Source organism: Cupressus sempervirens, chromosome 6 (assembly GCF_028749045.1).
Source record: "Cupressus sempervirens isolate cs-2001-9-10 chromosome 6, ASM2874904v1, whole genome shotgun sequence".
In the NCBI taxonomy this organism is placed as follows: domain Eukaryota; kingdom Viridiplantae; phylum Streptophyta; class Pinopsida; order Cupressales; family Cupressaceae; genus Cupressus; species Cupressus sempervirens.
The window spans coordinates 294,950,971-294,968,733 of NC_143123.1; the positions used below are offsets into that span (position 1 = coordinate 294,950,971).

Here is a 17,763-nt window from a genome sequence, read left to right on the forward strand (position 1 = left end):
TCATTTTGAATATTGTTATGCTGCAGGTTTTCTAACAGGTTTCTTTGGAGCTTTGTGGAGAACTTCTATTTCTTGTCTACATTCTCTCATACCATAGCATCTTAGCTTAGCTTTCATTTTTACATGTAGCTTAATCTCACATAGCTTAATAATGGTATTGTAACACTCTCATACATGTTTTAGCATAGCTGCATTTGACATTCTCATTCTAGCTTAATCTTCATTTGCATTGCATCCTTGAGGAACTCCTTGGGACATTTGCATTCTTGCATCTTGTCTTTGGAACCTCCCATTGCATGGTTTACTAGCAAGAAGAGTATATCTAAGGCTCATCTGAGAGCCTTTTTATTCTTGAAATATACTCTCTTGCACTCCATGGATAGGGAGCTCTAAGCCGGCATTCGAACATTCCAAACTCATGGAATCGTTTGGATAGAAGGGTTTAGAGTGGGACACTTTCGAGTGTACATTTTTAGTCTTCTTATCTCATTCTTGCATCCTTCCTCTTAGCACTAGATTCATTTAGAATAGCTTGATTTCCTATGGCATAGTATAAGTTCACATAGTCTAATTAGCAACAGAAATGATTATAATATGCTCATCTTGCTTAATCTACCTGTATTGTGCATTTCATTCTAGCTTAGCTCATTTCTTGCATTGTATGTTTGAGAGTTTTTTTGAACACTTGTATTATTGCTCGTGTAAGGAATCTCTCATTGCATGGTTTACTAGCAAAGATTGTGTCTCTAAGGCTCAGCCAAGAGCTCTTCATATGCTTATGCATACACCTTTGCACTCCATGGATAGGGAGCTCTAAACTGCAATGCAAGCATTCCAACTCATGGGATACCTTGGGTAGAAGGGTTTAGAGAAGTGCACTTTCTTAGTGTACAGTAAGCTGACTAAATTTCATTTGAGAGATGAAGATATTGATATAATGGCGATGGTAAAATGTAAGAGATATAGGTACATAAAGTCTGAAAAAAAAGTTGGGAAAGAATCAATAAAGTTGGAATATGTAGAGGACAAGATACCTGTTACAGAATTTATGTCAATTTTTTGTAAATTGAATCAAACATACATACATCATGCCTTTTTTTGTAACTGGCAAGCAAAATAGTTTCAAACACTAAGAAACTTTTCCACTTGGAACAATTATATTAGTTGTTAACTTTGCAGAGAATTACTCTTTTTTTCTCAAAAATAACTTCATCTTTTGTTTCTGAAAAACAACTTCAAGCGGAATACTACTTTACAGAGCAGGTCACTATTATTGTCCAAGTGTCTTATCGACATGTGCAAATTGATTTGGATGGTGTGGAAAACACATATCAAGCAAGAGCCATTAAAGAAGAGTGTCACTTTTACATTAGTGATGATAAAGAGCACAACACACAATTTGTTGAATATTATTTTAAGATACTTTTTTGGATATTTGGTAAACAAAGGTATAAAAATAGAAAAACATTTTGTAGTGTCATATGGATCTGCAACACAATTTAAATTAGCTAGGCCATATTATGCATTATGTAGATATCGTTGATACCAAAATATATCACATATTTGGAGTTCTTTCGAGAATGGCATGAAAAGGGTGAGCATGATGGCAAAGGAGCTTGTATCAAACACGCTTTAAGAAAGTATCAAATGGAATATCAAGGATATTGTATTAACAATGCTCATGGTGTAGTTGAGTGGTGCAAAATGCAGTTTACTAACACGTCATCACAAGAGGATCAAGTCACACTGTTCATATTTTTTTGGGAGGTATCATCGTTCACTACCAACAACCTTCATAAAAATAATCTCTTCCTTCTCTTTTTTTATTGCATAAATTTGATTTGGATACTTGATGCAATAGGAGAAAATCCCCTTGAGATGGTAGGGGTGGTTCGAAATAGAGATGCAAAAGCAGTAGCTAAGATCTAGTTCTAGAAGCAAAGATAGTAACATAGATAGAAGTGGTCTTCCCTAGTTCATTATTGCCCTCCTAAACAAATCTGCCATTAGCTGAGCCTTTGATCGTAGTGACCCACTAATCCCTCCTATCATTACATCCCTCACGACTTTAAAAATCTCCTCCCTGTTAAGCCCTTCCTCATCCACTCCCTCCTCAACTTCAACTCCAACCTTGAATTTCCCTACACTAAGTTGAGCATCAACGGTCTGGTCCACTTGCATAGGGAGAGAAATCTAAGGCAGTCCATTTCTCATTCATTCCTGAATTGAACTCCACCCACAATGGCTCACAAAGATTCTAGTAGAATGACAGGACAAAATCTCTTTTTGCAATGCCTAGCTCCCATAACAATTCCTATGCTCGTAATCCCAACGCCAAATTCCTTCAAGCAATAAGGCCCATAAATGATTCTTCTAGTTTTCGTGAAAATCTCTTAGAATTCCTAGGCTCATAACAAAATTGAGCACAAATTCTCCATGACGAGTTTCAATATTGAAGCCTAGATACACAATTGATGCCTCAAAACATTCCTATAAAACTCCACACTAATGTCATCGCATCAGCTCTGGATTAGCATTTTCACTAACATCATGCTCTCCTTTCCCTCGAGAAAAAAGACAAGAAACATGAAGGCCACTTCTGCACTGAGAGAATAAAATTGAAAGGAAGTGACCAACTCACCCAACATCATCCTTATGGTATGTATTACAATCCACCCCCTCATTCTAAATATCCCCTAGAGCCTTTAGTCTATACTCTTTCACATTAAAGTTATCTATCAATACTCTTCTCCAAACAACAGGTGGTATCTGTGTAATTGAGCACTACTTAAAAGACTCTACAAGATGTTTAGCATGGATATGACACATGCACTTTTGACAAGATGCCACAAGTTCTACTTCTAAACTAAACTAGAGAATGGGAGATGGTAAATTTGGCTATATAATTGGATTTTACAACATATATGCATTTCATATTCTAATAAAAGGAAGAAAACCAATCTCAAAGAAATCTAGTTCATATTTTTGGAGTGTAGCACCACCTCAAAAGGTCATTTCATTGGTCCTAGGGCACAAAAGATGTATGAGAGTTTAAAGGTACTGCCTTTTGTAAACATGCAAAGTGATGCACACAAATTTCCCACATGATACACTTAGCACTAATTGGATCTAGGTGAGGCTCACAAAGGTGAAGCATTAGGACTTCTCGAGAGGTCACCCATCCCAATACTACTCCAGCTTGAGCACATTTAACTACAGAGCCTCCATGGTTGAACCCCATTTGCAAAACTACTCATGAAAGATGGGTCAATGAGTTTGACTTGAAAACTACATATTTAAATCTTGATAGCAATTTCACAAGTAGGATTTTTATAAATGAAAACGTTTGCCTTGGACTAGAAATTTATACACTAATGTAGAGGACAATAAATTTGAAATCACGATGATCATGCAAATTATCAAACTCAATTGAACCACCTCAATTTAACATATCTTCAATGTAACTAAAAAATTAGATCTTTTGACCGTATATTGGTTGATGATATTGACCTAGATTCTACTTCTCTACCTTTCTAATTCTTCATATCTTCATGTCTACCTCTTGTCATCAATCCATTGAATCTCTCACTATCTATTTTTATTCTTCTTTCCTCACTTTCATCTCTACTTTTATCTTCTCTAAACCATCCAAACTTTAAGAAGGAACTTTGAAGTTGTCCTTTGTCATAATTACTTAAATCTTTGAATACACATCACAAAAATAGCCTAAAACTTAATTCATACAATGAATTGTTTAAAAAAATAGAATTTGTAAATTAAGATAACCAACTATAATCTATATAATAGTTTTTCAAAAACATACATTTGCATAATACCTCATAATTATATCAAAAGAAAAAGGTCAGTCTATTCTTTAAATCTCATTACAAATAACCCTCCATTTTATTTATCAAAGCATCTTTTATCCATCGCAGTTTCGTATTTGACTTGTATGAACGATGATGATGTACCAGCTAATTAACTGATACAAAAAGGTAGGGGACCACCCTGACCGACTATCTCAAAATGTGCGTTATCCTAATTTAAATTGTGCCAGAAACTTCCATATTTAATTTTTTTTTTTTACATTTTCAGTTTTGTTCCAACTCAACTTCTTAATATAAGAATCGTTTCCAGTAAAACAATCCATTGCAAACATGTTAAATCCCACTAAATATTGAAGAGCAAGATTAGGCGGCTCTTAATATTTTAAGCAGTTATTTTGTTGCGTATGCTGTTGTACTTGACAGAGTATTGTAATAAATATAAACGTAAAACACAAAAGAATCGTGTAGTATTCATTAATCCACCGGGATTGCCAGAACGGAAACCCATTATTAGAAAAACGTCCTTTCGAGCAGTAGATTCATACATCCACACATATTTGTGCGGTAGATCTTTGTGGTACACATTACTATTTCGTACCGCCATTAATAGTCACGAGATTTGCTTCTGCGCATTAAAAGTAAAGCGGACATTTATAACACATGATTAAGGCGATCCAGAAGTAACAAAACTCCTTTCGAAATGGAATTACAGACGGTTTATCCTGACTCCTCTACACAGAGAATCATCGCTGTTGAATTCAAAAAGTATTTCTTTAACATGCTTTATAAACTGCATCTTTCATACCCGGGCATTGCCCTCACTGAAACAAATGCTGTAGCAGCCACGAAATAAGAGCTAAAAAACTTCACAGGACTACGATCCTAACATGAATTAAACAAATTAAATGAATGAAAAAATAATGTCAAATTTCTGTGAATAAAACGCACTCAAACAGGCGAGTTCAAATCGAAGAGGAAAGGTGGAGAAGCAGCATCAGATTGATGATTTGCATTACCGTCAGGGTGGCAGGGACGAGATCTTTTGGCAGAAGAAGAAGAAGAAGAAGAGATCGTGGAAGTGGTTGTAATATCGAGAACAGAGCAAGAACAGCGAGGGCACTTAGGGTCACTCCTGGGAAGAAGAACGTAAAGAAGGCATCTAGGGCACCCTGCTGCAAGCAAAGAGCAATCCTCCGCCTCGGAAGAACAACTTGTGTAAAATTGCAGCACCTCTTCTGAATCTCCCCCTTTGCGCTTCCCGCTTTGCTTCTCCGCCGCTCTCTGCAGAGCGATCTTCACTTTGTCCAGGGTACACACGCTCTGCCACTCAACATGCGCCTCACCAGATTCTCCATCTCCTTCTCTTCCCATAAAATCATGCTCCTCCACTGATCCCCTCAGCTCCTCCTTCTCCTTCTCCTTTTCCATTTTCCTTTCCTTCTCCTTCTCCATTTCCCTCCCCCTTCCATTGACAGACGATGCCGGAGGGAAATTTAGGTCCTGCACAGAAGATTCGGCAGAATTTGTTGTGCCGTAATAAACCTTACCAGACTGCAGGGAGAAACAAAACAGATTCAAACAAAAGCCTAAGGGGGAAAATAGGGCAAATGAGAATGAGAAGGCAGAGAGTGAAAATACCTTCATGTCGAGACGCCTTTCCCATCCGGAGAGGGAGAGCGGAGGGGGAGGAAGGCCAGCGTCGAGGTCGATTTCCGTCTGCGAATTACCTCCGAGCAGATCTCTGGTTCTTCTCATATCTGCTTGCTACACCGCCATTATTACTAGTTACTAGGTTTTCCTTGCCTCGAATCTGTGGAAATCCTGAAAATCCCCTTTCGTGGCTTGGTAATGGTAATGGTAATGGTAATGAGTAAGGAGTAGTGAATGGGTTTGGTGATAAGGACGGAGGCGTAGAGGAGGAATACCAAGTCCCGTACAAGTCAAGGGATCGCCATTCCCAACTACCAAGATTTGGGAATATTATTAATAATAAGAAACCATTAATCGTAGTGTGTTTAGTGAAGACATTAATGACCACGCACATCTCCTATTAACTATGGGATTCAATGCGATTCGTTAGCATTGAAGATGATAATAGTTACATTCAAAGCAAGCATTCCGTATAACTCTCGTCCTGCCACCATCCAGCTTTTGCAATTTGCTACCTCCCGCCGCCTCCCCTTCCTAGTGGAATATGGTCTAAACTACCCCTTTTATTCGTTTCCATTGTCTCTTTTCAGTGGAAAGAATTCTAGTATGCATTAAAAACAATACTATGTAACTATAGCCACTTTGTGGTACGCATTTTGTATTCTTCACAAACATGTCATAAATTCAAAATTTCCATGTAGAGGTACATGTATTAGTTTGATCTTATTAGCGAGTTTATTATTATTATTATTATAGACTATTTTTATTTAATAACGGAAAAAAATATTATTTTTAAGTTGACTTAATATATATATATATGTGTATTGTATTTATTAATTTGATCAAGTTAAATTTACAAACATAAAAATAGTTATCTTAAGTTTTGCAATTTCAAATTTTGTACTAGGTTGAAGTTTACCCCTTCCTAACTATCTATTTCAAATTGCACACTATAGGAGTTATCACTGGAAAGATCTCTATTTATGTATTTGATGTGCACAATTTGTTTTTAAAATTAGCATTATCCTTCAAAGGGTTCAAGCACATAGTTGAATAATAAGTTTATGTTAATCCATTCACTTAATGACAAATTAGACATCTTGCATGGTTGTTTTCTTATTTTTAATCCTTTGGTCGATAAAATCCTTCAAGTTTTCCCAATAGACACCTTTTCCTAGCAAACAACTAAAAAATGTTTAATACTCTCTATTTACATAATCAAATTCTAGCAGATCGGGTGAAAATTTGTCCATTGATCAAAACTCCATATATTGTTTTCTTCCATAGAGGTCAAATTTGTGAGCAAGGTTTACTTCTACTAACACATACATTAGAGCTACCCACATAGATTTTATACAAATTAGAACAAAGCTTAATCTTATGTCAAATAATTTTTAAACTATATCTAACATTAGAACACATTTTAGTTTAATAAACTATAATCAATATAAAGTCTTGAATGAATCAAGTCACACAGAAAGCTAAGTCCTAAACTCTCTTTGTCCTTTTGAAAAAGTGTGGTTAAAATCTTTTAGTTATTCTATTAGCTTGTTGGCTTAGGGTTAATCCCTTACTTCTGTCGAATTTATTGCATAACCCTATAGCATAGTAATGGTTGTTTATTATACATATTCATTTTGGTAAACCTGTTTAATCCTTAATGTAGTGCCTACCCCTAGTTTTCTTTATGTTATATTGTCAAATTCTTTTAGACCAGCTTTCATGGTTATGTGATTTGATTTAGTAGTACTTGGATACCTAATTTGGTTGATACTATTTACACATTGGATTATATATTTGATGAGCTACTTTATTCTTGAATATTTTATGTGTTCATGGTTATTCTTTTGATGATGATGCTTTGTATACTTCATATAGTGATTTCAATTATTTTCATCATGACAATTATATGGATGATTTAATTGTGGTTTTATAGTTACTTACCCACACTTGCATGTGTATGGGGTACATGTATGTTTTACTTTATATTTTACATATCTGATGTGGTTGAGGGAGGGAGTCATAGTTACCTGCTAGTTGGGATCTACATGATGTACCACTCCCCACCATTACATATTTAGCTTAGATATATATGCATATGTACATGTTTGGTTTTTATGTAAATTGCAGGTTGTAATGCCTACCCATAGTTTAGTTTTCATGTTGGATTGTTCGATTCTTTTAAGCCAGTTTTATGTTATGTTTTATGATTAGCAACACTTGGTTACCGGATTTGATTAGATGTTATTTCATACTCAGTTGATTTATGTGGTGAGTTACTTAGTTATTTCATGTGTTCGAAACTATTTCAATGATGATACATGTATTTTCATACAATGATTTCAGTTATCTCATGATGATGGTTAGATGTGTGATTTATATACAGTTTCTATGGATATTTATCCTATACTTGCATGTGTATGGCATACTTGTATGTTTTGCTTTATAATTGACATTCCTGATGTGGTTGAGAGAGGGAGTCATAGTTACCTACTAGTCAAAATCTACACGATGCTCGCCATTGCATGTTTAGTTTAGATTATATGTGTATGCACATGCTCAGATTTTATGTAGATTGCAGGTACTGGGCATCGACTTCCCTGAATTATCAGGATGAGCATGCCCTATCGCGGTATCTCAATGGTAAAAGAGGGGAGATAATTCTTGAGTCCAAATCCTAACCCTAATCCAATTATCCTATAAAGTAGGACAAGAATCTGAGTTGTTTACCCTTTTAAATTCATCAAGTGATGTGAATTCGTGATTTTGACCCTAGAGTTTGAATCTATGCATTGTCTTTTAGTTGGGTTTTCGTATTTAATTTTGTGGGTCTATTGTGATTTTCAATTATAATTGAATCAAATTAAGATAATTTAATTAAAAATTTATAAGAAAAATTGATATTTAATTATATTTAATTAATTGAGAAATTATGTAGTGCTTGCCCCTGGTTTACATTTTGTTATTATTGTCAAACTCTTTTATGCCAGTTTATGCTTGATGATTAGTAGCATTATTTTTCAAATTATCAGATATTGTTTCATATTCAATTGATTTTATGATGAGACTACTTGGTACTATTTACTTCATTTATGCATGATGATTATTACAGTGATTTCAGTTACTGATAATGATTAGTTAGATGGATTATTATATGTGTTTTCTTATGGATACTTACCCCATATTGTGTGTGTGTGTGTGTGTGTGTGTGTGTGTGTGTATTTTCTTTATGTATGACATTCTTGATGTGGTTAAGGAAGGGAATCATAGTCACCTACTAGTCGGGATCTACACGATGCACCACTTCCTGCCATTGTCTATTTTGTTTAGTATCTATGTGTTTGTACATGCATGAATTTTATGCAGATTGCAGGTATTGAGCATCGACTTCCTTGAAGTGCCAAGATGAGAGTACCCTATCGCATTATCTCAATGGTAAGAGAGGAGAGATAAATTCTTAAGTCCAAATCCTAACCTTTAAACCTATTTGTCTTAGAAAATTAGGACAAGTATCTAAGTTAATTACCTTCCAAATGCGTCGTATGACGTAAATTCGTGATTATAACCCTTTAGTTTGATCTTGTCTATGGTTTTCTATGATGAGTTTTCGTATTTTGTCCTATAGGTCTTTGGTGATTTTTCTATTATTTATTTTCAAGAATTAAATTAATGATTTAATTTAATAAAAAATTATTATGATATTTTTTTAATATTTAATTATATTTAGTTAATTTTGAAATTAATTAAATAAAAAGAATTAAATTTAAAGATAAAATTATAAGTTTAATTTTAGAGCATAATATTTATTTAATTTAATAATAATATATTTAAGAGATCATTTTTAAATAAATGCTAAATATTATTATTACTTAATAAATATTTTATCAATTAACACTTCGAAAATAAACTAAAGAATGGAAAAGATATTAATTTATTAAAGAATTTTAAAATTACATAAAGTATGCATGAGATTAAAATTTAATAAATTAATTAAAAAGAGAAGTCAAGTGAAATTAAATAAAAATATTTTAATTGCATAAAGCATGCATGAAAATGTAAAAAAAAAGGATTATAAAGAGTTAAAGAGTTGTGAGCAAGGAGTTTTCTCAGGGGATTGCACAATTAGTGCCTCGAATTTAGGAGAGAACTCCTTATCAACGATTGAGGGATCATTTTTGAGAGATCAAAAATTTTGGAGAAGGAATTTTTGAAGAGAGAAGGTTTTGAGAGAAGAAAATTTCTCTCTAAAATATTTTTGGTGTGTGCGATTTTAGCATTAGAAACAAGGTAGATTCTTATGTTTTGATTCACAGAATTAATTATGTTCTTTATTTTTCCTATTGTCTTTGTGACTGAGAATTATTTGTTCGAATTTCCCTCTGACGAATCTTTCAATATTATATTTTGGATTTACTAGAATGCTTGTGGGTTTCTTCTGAATATATGGAAATTATAGTATCGTTAAAACCCTCTTTCAATAGATTTAAAATGGAAATTAAACGAGAAGGGTTTGAATGGAATAGAAATTTTATATGGAAGATTTAATTAGTGTTATGTATTCTCTCTATCAAAGAATCGCTAAGAATTCTGTGGAAAAAATATATATTTATTAAATGATTTTTTTTTTTGGGGGGGGGGGAATGTTTAGTTTTTTGTTAAATATATATATATATATATATATATATATATATATATATATATATATATATATATATATATATATATATATATAATGAGAGAGGGGGTGTTACCCCACCTCCCCCTTACCTCTTTTCGACAGCTTACCTACTGCTGACTGCAGGGCACTATGACAGCGACAATACAAAGTATTGTTGTGGCCGTAGGCTTTTTAAAAGTTGGCAAGCTTTCTAATAATACGTGGTGTGTATGTTATTTTGTTTATTAGTTTTAAAAATTGTTTTAATTAAATTTATTAATAAAATTTATTAATATTCATTAATTTAATCAATAATTAAATGATATTAATATAGTTGTTTTATATATATTTATTAGTTATTTTAATTATATTAAATTTAATAAATAATTAAATGATATTAATATAGTTTTTAATATATAATTATTAATTAATTTAATTTAATTAAGTTTAATTAATAATGGAAGTTGTTTTGTAAAGTTTTAAAATTTATTTAATTATTATTAATAATTCTGATTTTTAATGAAATTGTAAATTATTTTATTTAAAATCCATGAGTATTATTTTAATATTTTAAATAAATAATTACCCTTAAGCCATTTAGAATAATGAACTTAAAATCAAATTAGGGTGATTGTGCAATTATTCAAATATAAGAATGGCGTAAATTATAAGGGTTAAGTTGTAAATCATAGGTACTCACAAACTCACACTGAAAATGAAAACTAAAAACCTTACTGTTTAACTCAACTACATATTTTCAAATCAAACCAAACTATGAGACTACTCTGTTTTCTATATGTTGTCTATATTTTGGGTTTGGGTTAACTAGAGCATTGCCCAATTTTAGGACATCTACCAGAGGCTTGGGAGTTTTGTGGTTGTGGTATTATGCTAATTTGATCTTGATCTTTTAAACTCAACCATGGTAATGTGCTTGGTATGCTCTATGATGAGTTTGGTTATATTGTTCGTGATTGCTTTCTAGTGTTCTTGTCTAAAGCTGAGGTGAATGTTATGACATATTTGACTTAAATCATTTTGAGTCTTCGATCAATATTTTTGGGATGCTTTCTAGTTTCTCATAGAGAACTAATGTGTTATTGTAATTATCTTTTGATGCTTTCCAATCACTTATATAGGACTAAGGTGAAATCTATTATTCTTTGTTTTGTACTTTTATGAGCCTAGGGTAGGTAATTTGTATGTTAAGTTGGGAAGTGGCTTGCAATGGAGGTCAGAGCCCAAAGTGGTTGCCAAGGTAACCCATCATAAGTAGTTTAATAAGTGATAACATTTCATTAAATGGGTTTAAAATGAATTAATAAGATATTGGTACCATAGAAAATAACTAAGGGGTTGAAGGATTAAAAGACTACTCGGGTAACCTTAGAGTTGACTCATTAGTATGCCTCATCAGTACGAAAGGATACTAGTGCCACAAAGAGTCACTAGGGGGCTAGAGGATTAAAAGATTAGCTAGGTAACCCTAATGTTGATTCATTTGATGACACTTGCCCACTAGGAGTATAGATTTCCTACATGTTTGTGTTTGCCTCTGGGTCTAAATTTTGATTTATCTTGGAACCTTTGAGCTAGATTACTTTTAGGGTTTCCTTGACTTAGATATTACTTTTATTTTTTGGATTGATATCCTATTTGGGACTTGAGACTATCTCCTTAGCATGGTGGGAGTGAGCCTTTATGGGTTACCACGCGGTCGGGTGGTAGTGCTTTTTACTCTTACCATTGAGATCCATCTGTTGATGTTATGGTTAGAGTTCCTTGTTTGCATTTTCCTTTCATTCTATTCTTGCGTATTATGATGGATGGCTATATCTTTATGATGGATGATTTCACTTATTGTATCGTACTTTATTTTATGGATCCAAAAGGGATGATGTAGTCTAGTTTTAAAAATGTATATTCTTTTAGCCTTTCATACCCTATGACATGTACAGTGGATGATTGAGCATTCCAAATTTTATTGCCAATTGGCATTCTAAACAAATGTATAATATTTAAATGGACTTGGACTTGTAATTATTCTTTCATGTGGATGTGGTATTTTTTATACTTAGTATTATTTAAACTTAAATGTGATTCAACGTCTTGGGATTCTTAAGAAATATAATATGTTATATTTGCTTATGTATGATTGAATGTTATTGCTTCCGCTACTTTATGTTTGACATGTATGTTATTCTTTCTTTTTTTTCAAAAATGTTTGAAAAACTTAGTAAAACTTAAGGTTAATTCTTTTGGATCCCTTGGCAGGGTGTTACAAAGCAATTAAATAAATAATTAAATTTAAAGATATAGTTAAAGTTCTAGTTTTGGTGTAATCATATTTATTTAATTTAATAATAATATATTTAGGAGTCTCATTTTTATAATAAACTCTAAATATCATTATTAGTTAGATTAATAAATATTTTATGAAAAACGTCTCAGGATTTAATAAAAGAGAAAAAAGAATCGATTTAATAAAGTTTATTTTAATTGAATTGCAAAAAGGTTGCACATGAAAATTAAAATATAATAAATTAATAAAGGAAAAGATTCTTAATTTGGGGAAAGCTCTTTATTAAAAAATTAGAGTTCATTTCTCCATACCCAAATTTGGAGGAGTCATTTTCGAGAAGAGGGTTTTCAAAAGAAGGGAAAATTGTTTACAAGCTCTGTGCATCCAATGTTTAGCATCAGATCTAGGTAAGATTTGTGGGTTGTTGCACGATAGTTTCTTTCATTGAAATATTTATCTTCTTCGTGTTCGAAGGGTATTATTTCAACATTATTTGGGTTGAAACCCTTGTTTGTGTATTTATTATTTTTCATTTCAAAAACTTCTATAAACAAATCTAAGATTTGAAACCTTTGTTTGGTAAATTGGGTGATTTGTAATGGATTTGATTAAATTTGGGATAGGGGTTTTGAAAAGAAAATCAATTTTAATTACTAAATTTAATTGTTTAGATTTTGTTGTTTTATCAGATCTAGATTGGAATATATATATATATATATATATATATATATATATATATATATATATATATATATATATATATATATATATATATATATATATATATATATATATATAATTACCACAATAATTTATAATTACTGTGATAATTATAAAAATATAAATAAATTAAATAAATTATTTTAGAAATTACATTGATGGAGGGTTTTTTGTTTTTTATTTTAAAAAATAAAATAATATAAAATGGTGGGCGAGGGCCATTATCCCCCACCCCCCTTTCCTCCTCCCGTTTTCCATGGCCAACGACTCCCTTTAATGAGTTTGTGTACGACACAATTGTTGCCGCAACAGGGCTATGCACAACGACGGTCAGTCTATGATTTTAAAAGATGTGCGGTAAGTTTTAGTTATTTTTTTTAGTTTTATTAAATTTTATTAACATTTTTATTATATGTTAATTTAAATATAATAAATGTTAATTTTTTTTGATAGGTAATATTTGTATTATATTGATAAAGAGGGATACATTGTTATGGTATGGCTAGAAGCCTTTTCAGTCTATACCACCCTTACCCTACCCATAAATATGTCTTTAGACAAACAAAAATTTAAAGTATGAACACTCTGACAAAGATTAACCACCCACTTCAACCATTAAACTAGTCGAATACACAAAAAAAAGCCACTGCCATCTCCACTGTCTGATATTCCTTGAACCACTGTGTTGCTTCCTCACGAGTAGAAGTTGGAGTTGAGTGGTTATCCACCATTGAAATCCCTCGCCTTCCCTAACGATGCTTTCTACTACCCTCCCCCTCTTCAACTATCAGAGATGCATCAACCCAAACACCTTGTGTTGTGGCCGCCCTCCCCTTAAGGTGGCATTTCTTCGCAATCTAGTGGAAAATTTGTTGTCCAGACACAAGTGTGCTCTTCCTTGGTGTGGCCTTCATAAAGCCTCTTTCCTACTCCTCTAGTGCCAAAATGTGTTTAGTCAGGAATTCCACTATTAATTTTCACCCCTGTTTTGCTTTGGGGATATGAACGCCTTGCAGAGTAGAGGAAAACCACACCACCAATGGTTGAATAAAAGAGTCCCCTCGACCAATTAGCCACCAAGGCTCAGAACCCATCTCAATTTCAATGCCTAGAATCGCTCTCTCAATAATATCCTCTAGCCCCAGAAGCCACTACCTTTCTACACATGTAGCCACCACCCAACAGACCTCTTCTTTCAATTCCCCCACCATCAACATGAGTGCAATAAATAGTGATGCCACATCCAAATTAGGTCTCCTCTTCCAGAATGCCTCCAAATATTATGGCCCTAGCATCTGTTGAAGGCCCTTCAGAAAGATTGGGTTATCAAAAAAAAAATGTTTAAGATCTTGTGTGGAAATTTGACCTTCATAGGTCTGAATCTGAGAGTCCAAGCTCAGAGAAAAGTTTGCCTCCATTTCTATCTCTGTAAAAAAATAAATGAGCTTGCCCTATCTTCAACACAAATATATCTTCCTTGGAACTCTTTGTAACAAAGTACCAAATTGAGCCAACACTCCATTTGACACGTCCAAGGGATACATTGGTAGCAAGGAAATCTCTGCTTATCAAAATTCAGACTCATAATGCCTCTCCCTTAAAACCTCAAGTTTTAATTATCATGAGTGAATTTTGTGTCTAAAGGCCGAACAATAGTACTCTCTTTATTCAAATCCAATGTGATGAAAGTCCTCAAAGATTTCATTTTGTGGACCCAATGTTGAATTGGCAACTAAATTGGCTAGCAAATCTGCCACTTTGTTCGCTCCCTGAAATGAATGTGAAACCTTAAAATCATTGAAAACTAGAAGTAATTTCTTGATATGTTGTATACTTTGATCCAGGTGTCATGCCTCCATCTTTCCTCTCTTCATGCCATTTATAATGATCTCTAAATCACCTTCTAGATGTATTCATGTACAACCAATTCTTGCTCCTAAGCCTAGAGCCTCCCTGGTTGTTGAACATTTTGCAATATTATTTGGTCCATCCTACAAACATTTGGCTACAAATGCCAGTATGTTGCCCTTATGATCTATTGCCACACACTCACACTCTGAAACACTTGGGTTTCCTTTGGCTACCTCGTCAAAGTTAATTTTAATCCAACCATCCTTGGAGGTGTCCATAATGCCTTCTCCCTCTTAGAAGTTGGATTAACCCCAACAAGCCCATGAACATGCCATAAATTTTAATAATTATTAAATATTAAAATTTATTAATATTATGATTATTTATTATTTTATTATTAGATTAATAATTATTTTACTAATAAATAAATTATTATTATCTTTAGTAATTTAATGATTTTTATTTTAAAAAATTAAATTAAATTAATGATTTTATTGTTAAAATATAATTGGAAAGTAAATTGGGAAAATGATTATTTTAGTAAACTCAGGTTTTAATTGATGGATTAATTTAAATATGAAATTGATTTCTATAATTTGAGAACCTTAGTAATCTTAATACTTTGAAAAGGCAAAAACTAAAACCCTGTTTGTAGACTAAACTCTAATGTTTGAAAATTTTTATTGAACTATGAAAATAGTTCTTAAATTTTTGATGAGATTTATGACATTTTTCATGTCGGGTTCCAAGTTTGACTTAGTATATTGACCAATCAGGATGTTTACGAGAGGCTTGGGGGTTTTTTTTTGTGATGATGTTATGTATACAATCTTTTATACCTAACCATGGTGATGTGTCATGTATTTTCTATGTCGATTTCTAATCAATGTTTTTTAGTGCTTTCAAGTTCTTGTGTAGAACTGAGGTGAATGGTGTGACTTTTCTCATGTAACCTTTGAGTCTTCGATCAGTTATCTTTTGATGCTTTTGAGTTGCTTGTAAAGGACTGACGTGATTTTTGTGTTTTATCTTTTGGTGCTTTCTAGTTTCTCGTATAGGACTAAGGTGATATTGATATTGGTCTTTAGGTGCTTTCTAGTTGTTTGTAAAGGATTGAGGTGAATACTATGTTTTATTTGTAGGTGCTTTCCAATTTCTTGTAAAGGACTGAGGTGCATATTGTGATTTTATGTGTTGTACTTTTTATGAGTCTAGGGTAGGTAATCTATGTGTACATTGGGAAGTGGCTTGCAATGGAGGTTGGAGCCCTAAGTAGCTGCATGGATAACCCATTGTAAGTTGTTTTAATAAGTGATAATATTTCATTAAATTAGAGTAAAATGAATTAATAAGATTCATTATTTTTCCTCATCCATGCCTCAAGTGCTAGTATAGGCTAGGATGGGAGTAGAGAGGATGCTTGATTGTGACATTGCTTTATTAGTATGCCTTGACTATATGAAAGGATATTGGTACTGCATAGAGACATTAGAGGGTCAGAGTCCAGAGAGGTTGTTAGGCTAACCTTAGAGTTGGCTCATGTGATGACACTTGTCCACTCATATAGTAGATTTCCTACATGCCTTTGTTGCCTTTGGGTTTAGATGATACTTATGTCTTGGTACCCTTTGAGATAGTTTGCTATCAGGATTTCCTTGACCTAGATGTTGGTTATGACTTGTGGATTGATATCTATTTGGGACTTGAGACTATCTCTTTAGCATAGTAGAAGTGGGCCATTTAGGTTCTATGAGGTCGAGTGATAGTGCATTTTTCTTAGACCATTGAGAACCAACAGCTGGATGTCGTTGCTAGATGTGCTTGTGCAGTTGTACCTTTCTTTTTTATCTTGTATTTCTGTTGGATGGTTATATTTTATTGTACTATACTTGATTATTAGAGATCTTATAAGATGATGTATTTTATTCAAGATGTATATTCTTTGAACTTTTCATATCCTATGACGTGTATAGTGGATGATAATGCATTCTAGTTATGCCAAGTGGCATCTTTTGTAATTTGATATTATTGGATTCGTACTTATGTACTATATATGATGTGGATTTTAGTTATGTGTTACATTTACTATTAATAAACTCATACATGTGATTTAATATCATGGGACACTTAGGAGATGTAATCTATTTATGATGGTTGTATGTATGTGAGTTTTTGCTTCTGCTATGTTATCTGTTGATGTTATTATCTTTAAAGAAAAATGTTTGGAAAACTTAGAAAAACTATAGGTTAATTTCTTTTGGATTCCTGGGCGGGGTGTTACATCTGGTATGAGAGCCCAAGTTTCTACATTGGGAGCTATGGGTATATTAGAACGCTACTATTTGTCAACTTGTTAAACTAAAACAAAACTTAAACAATGTTATGTATCTTTTACAACTTGAACACTTTGAACTTCAGACTTGATTACTTGAAACATAGAAAAAGGAAAAACTTGAATTAGTCTTGAGATTGGATTTCAAACATATCTTCTTATGATTGTGCCTTATGGCGGTATGCCTTTGTTGACTTTGTGAGCATTTTGTTGTTCTTTTAGGTGTTGTAGAAGGATGGTGTTTGAGACTAACTCCACTATTAGGGGTCGTAGTGCAAAAAGAGGTAGAGTTTGTGGGAGAGGTAGACATGATAGTCCTCTTCTGACTCCTAGAGAGAGTCTTGTTCAAGAGGAAAATAGAGAGGAGAGCCACAAAGAAGATCATGCTGACTCGGAGGAGACTAATTTGAGATAGATGACAAGG

At 32.9% G+C, this 17,763-nt stretch overlaps 1 protein-coding gene across 2 annotated transcripts; it reads right to left on the reverse strand.

Moving 5' to 3' along the window:
- Positions 1-4,266: 4,266 nt before the first annotated feature.
- On the reverse strand, positions 4,267-6,011 carry LOC149552377 (uncharacterized). 2 transcript variants are annotated; one of them, XM_089787915.1, is made up of 2 exons: positions 5,466-6,011; positions 4,267-5,378 (listed from the first exon to the last, which is right to left on the reverse strand). In XM_089787915.1, exons 1-2 carry the CDS (start codon positions 5,580-5,582, stop codon positions 4,776-4,778), a joined length of 720 nt encoding a protein of 239 aa, XP_089644041.1. In that variant the 5' UTR covers positions 5,583-6,011; the 3' UTR covers positions 4,267-4,775. The 2 variants fall into 2 exon arrangements, with proteins under 2 accessions (XP_089644041.1, XP_089644042.1); XM_089787916.1 differs by having other exon boundaries at positions 4,267-5,327; positions 5,466-5,783.
- Positions 6,012-17,763: the final 11,752 nt, after the last annotated feature.